This window comes from Myotis lucifugus, unplaced genomic scaffold (assembly GCF_000147115.1).
Source record: "Myotis lucifugus unplaced genomic scaffold, Myoluc2.0 scaffold_1824, whole genome shotgun sequence".
NCBI classification, from domain to species: domain Eukaryota; kingdom Metazoa; phylum Chordata; class Mammalia; order Chiroptera; family Vespertilionidae; genus Myotis; species Myotis lucifugus.
Window position 1 is genome coordinate 33,931 of NW_005872872.1, and position 3,963 is coordinate 37,893.

The window sequence follows — 3,963 nt, forward strand, 5'->3', positions numbered from 1 at the left end:
AACTTGCACCTATATATATATTGATACCTCCACAAACAAGTGTACAGAGCTGCTCACGCTGTCAGCCACCCAGAGGCACTGTGACAGGGCACAGGATATGCGATGCGCTCACATACACATGCTTGCACACAAGTGCTGCCCTTGCCAGACCCACAAAGACCTCCCGACACGCAGTACTTCAGGTCACACTGCTAGGTCTCCACATACCGTCCTACACAGTCCTTGTTGAGCATCCCAGAAATGTTTATTGAGCAAAGGCTGTGCCCGGTACACATGCTGTCACACCGTCTCAGAACCACCCTGCATGGTGCACAATCACATGAGCACAGCCTCACATGTTGCCTCAGCGCACCCCGTGACTCACATACCCCCACGTCCTCTCATACAGTCACTTGTGCCCCGTTTCTCACAGTTGTCTGGTGTCATGCACACCATCTCTCACAACCTCACCCCCATGGTCACCACCTCACAGAGCAGCCAGCCACCACACACTGTCTCTGCCCATGACGTGTGCATGTACACGCCATATCATACACCCTGGTTGCTGTCACACGCGGTTTCACATACTAGTACACAATCATACTTGCACATCATAACCCACTATCATGAAGGGTCACACGTGCTCTCACACAGCCTCACGCCATCACCAGAGAACCACAGGCACCGTTGCACACCCCACCTACCCCGGCTCTTTATTCAGTCCCACTCAGACTCACACCTCCAACTTCAGGACTCTGATACTTTATTTTACAAATCATTGATGGTCCAAACCAAAGGTTGTGCGGGGGCTAACAGGTTGGGTTGTAGAAACTTCTGGCTCCACGCGGAGAGGGGCCCTACCCCTGCTCTGAGGCCATGCTCTGTGTCCTCATGGGCTCAGTGGCGCCTCCACAGTGCTGGTGGTGGTGGGAGGCATGGGGCCTGTGGGGAAGGAGCCTGTGTATGAACCCAACAGGGGCCCGGGGAAAGGCATGAGGTGGCTGACAGGCCCTGACAGCACCTCTGGGCCGGGGCCTTGGTAGAGATGGGCAGTACCAGGTGGGCCCAATGTCAAGCCTGAGGCCACTTCCCCACAATTCCCACCATCGCTGCCCCCAGCCACCACCATGAAGCCACCAGCCGGAGCATCACCTGGTCCTGTGCCTGCCAGACTCGACACTGGCTTCTTTTTTTTCTGTGATGCCCTGGGTTTTCTAGACTGGATACCATCCTTCCGCATGGTCAGTGGCCGGTTCACCTGATGAGAGAGAGGCCATGAGTGTTCCCCAACCTCAGACTTTTGCCTCTGTGTCTCCACCAGGGACACCCGTTCCACCCCACTCCTTAAGAGTAGGGAACTGGGTCAAGGACTAGGGGAGCAGGCCCCAGCTGTGGCACAGGTAATGCCCTAAGGAATCATGAGCTTGTGAGGCCCTAAGCAGGGGGAGCCTCTAACCATAGGACTAGCTGATGGCTGGAGGGGAGGGGGAAGGAGATGAGAAATGGAGGAGAGAGAAGGGAGCAGGAGGGAAAAGAAAGGCAGGGAGGAGATGAAGGTGCAGAGAAGAGAGGGGTGAGGGGGAAGGAGGAGGGAGGAGAATAACAGGGAGAAGAGAGGAAGGGAGTTTGGAAGAATACAGGAAAGAAAAAGGAGAAGGAAGGCCAGGTTAGTGGGATGGGGGTGCAGGGGGGAGGCTCCAAGAGGCAGGGCACACCTGGTGTCGCTTGTAGTAAATGCCGCAGGCATTGCACACGGGGTCTCTATTGGCATTCAGCCGCCACACTGCCGTGATGGTTGTCTGGCAGTTGGAGCACTGGGCACCTGCCCGCTTGCTGACCTTCTGGGGGCAGCAAGAATGTGAGGGTCAGTGCACTGCCGGGGGGGGGGGACGTGGGAGGACCCAGGAGGTGAGGGTCAGGGTGCAGGCAGGGCTTTCCTGGACAAGGCGTAGACTGAGGGTTCTCTAAGGGGCGAGGACATGGCCTCCTGTCCCGGGGCTTTCCAAATGGCGTGGGGGGGCCTTCATCAGTGGTTCTCAGCGTTGGCGGACATTGGACTTCCCTTGGGGAGTCGAAAACAATCCTGATACCCCAGCCAGCGCCCCAGACCAAGTAAATCAACCCATCTAGGGAGGCCCCATGGTGATCCCAGTGTGTAGCCCAGGATGAAACCTGCTGTGCAGGGAGTGGACGGCGTGCCTGCTGCAGCCTGAGGGTGGGCTGAGGGTAGACACTCCTGCACAGAGCTGGGTCCCTGAATGGATGGGGCAGGGAGGGGGGATGTGGGTTCTCATAGAGTGTGAGGACAGAGATCCCTGCGCAGAGTGAGAACAGAGTACCTGGGTGAGGGGAGGCCGGCCTGGGGTCTTACCCGGCGCCTTTGGGGCTTGTTCCGCCTATTCATCATCTGACCATCAGCATTGCACAGCCAGCAATGTGGAGTGGCTCTCGCTCTGCAGTACCTATTCTTCCTGGCCCCTGCTGTGGCCGACAGGGGGCAAGAGGGACCAGGCTCAGCCCAGCTTTGCCTTGGACCCCATCCCCCTCCTCAACCTCCATGTCCCTTTGGGGGAACCTTACCACAGGTGGACGGGGGCAGGGTTCCAGGAAGGTTGGGGGAAGAATAGACCGCTGGACTGGGGGGGCTTCTGATTGGAGGAAAGAAGCTCCTGGGAAAGTCGGGGGGCCCGTAGGCACTGCTGGGGACAGGGATGGAGGAAGGCACTGCAGGTCCCAGTGCCAACAGGTCCGGACTCAGTCGCTCTGTCCTGAAGTTCTCTGGGAAGGTGCCTCTCCCATAGGAATCTTCGGAGGCCTGGGGAGGGGTGTAGTCCCAGGGGGGGCTCACAGTTGTGGGATGGTAGAGCCCCGTGTTGCCATAGGCCCAGCTGGTGTATGGTGAGCCTCTTAGGGTCCCCTCCAGACAGAAGAGGCATGAATTCACCTGGAAGGCTGTTTGGGGTGTGGATGGGTATGGGAAGGAAGAAAGAAGGGAACAGAAGGTCTGAAGCCATCCTGCTTTCAGGGTGCAGTGGTTCCCAACAGCCCCACATGGTGGCCAACCTTCCCACCTTCCCATAGGTTGCCAGAGCAGCTGCTGGCCATTGGGTGACTCCTGGGTCTGAGCCCCACTGGCCACTCTGGCAGCTGCAGTCACCTGCAGCCTTTTCCCAATGGGCTTTGAGCATAACTGTGTGGAGCCCCATGGGCCACTCAACTAGGGCCACCCCCACCTACTTACCATATTCAGTCCCAATGAGGCAGTCTGGGGATGTATATTCCCAGGTCTGCACATACACAGGGAACGTGATCCACAAAGCCTCGTGAGGGCTTCCAGCCATTTCTAAGATGGCCTCTTTGTTGGGTTCTACACTAGCTAAAGGTCTCCATGGCAACCCCAGTAACATGGAACCCTGCCGGAAAAGCCAGTGCAGCAGCTGCCTGCATATGCTCCAACTGGGGCTGGGGATCGAACCTAAACCCAGGTGCATGCCCTTGTCTGGGAATCAAACCCGAGACCCTTCAGTGCACAAGCCCATGCTCTCACCACTGAGAACACCAGCCAGGGCTCATTAAAGGACCCATGAGAGGTTCCTATGGGCCAGGCCTGGAAGTTGTGTAAGTCATTGTGCTCTCTCCATTGATCAGAACTGTCACATGTCCACCTGTCATTGCAAGGGAGGCTGGGAAAGTTAGTGAGGCAGAAAGGAGAACAGAGTTGAAAAGCCTATAGCAGTGCCTGCTCCAGGATTCTGTAGACTCCCCAGAGCTACGCTGTATCATGTGGTAGCCACTAGCCACAGTCAGGACAGTGGCTCCTGTACAAGGTGAGGGCAAGGCTTCCAGACCAAGGCTGTCAGAGAGAGAGAGTCACATCAGGGCTTCCTACACAGGGTCAGGAGGGTGTTTCCAGAGGGCAAGTTTAGGGGTTCCTATGAAAGATCAGGTCAGAGATTCCCGAAACGGGTCAACTTACGGATTTCT

At 57.0% G+C, this 3,963-nt stretch overlaps 1 protein-coding gene across 5 annotated transcripts; it reads right to left on the minus strand.

The window, feature by feature from the left end:
* Nucleotides 1-725: 725 nt before the first annotated feature.
* Nucleotides 726-3,656, minus strand: LOC102432622 (erythroid transcription factor-like). Of its 5 annotated transcripts, none has more exons than XM_014450207.2 (5): nt 2,560-3,656; nt 2,351-2,460; nt 1,695-1,820; nt 1,132-1,237; nt 726-921 (listed from the first exon to the last, which is right to left on the minus strand). In XM_014450207.2, exons 1-5 carry the CDS (start codon nt 3,056-3,058, stop codon nt 869-871), a joined length of 894 nt encoding a protein of 297 aa, XP_014305693.1. In that variant the 5' UTR covers nt 3,059-3,656; the 3' UTR covers nt 726-868. The 5 variants fall into 5 exon arrangements, with proteins under 5 accessions (XP_014305693.1, XP_023604565.1, XP_014305692.1 ...); XM_014450206.2 differs by having other exon boundaries at nt 801-936; XM_023748797.1 differs by lacking the exon at nt 1,695-1,820.
* Nucleotides 3,657-3,963: the final 307 nt, after the last annotated feature.

What these genes read in the sequence shown, in the direction of transcription:
- LOC102432622 (XM_014450203.2), bottom strand. Translation starts at nt 3,058, where the DNA reads ATGGGAAGGTGGGAAGGTTGGCCACCATGTGGGGCTGTTGGGAACCAC. An exon ending in CCTGCCCCCGTCCACCTGTG is followed by an intron (nt 2,461 to 2,559) that starts GTAAGGTTCCCC and finishes TGTCGGCCACAG; the next exon opens with CAGGGGCCAGGAAGAATAGG. An exon ending in TTTACTACAAGCGACACCAG is followed by an intron (nt 1,238 to 1,694) that starts GTGTGCCCTGCC and finishes CTCTCTCATCAG; the next exon opens with GTGAACCGGCCACTGACCAT.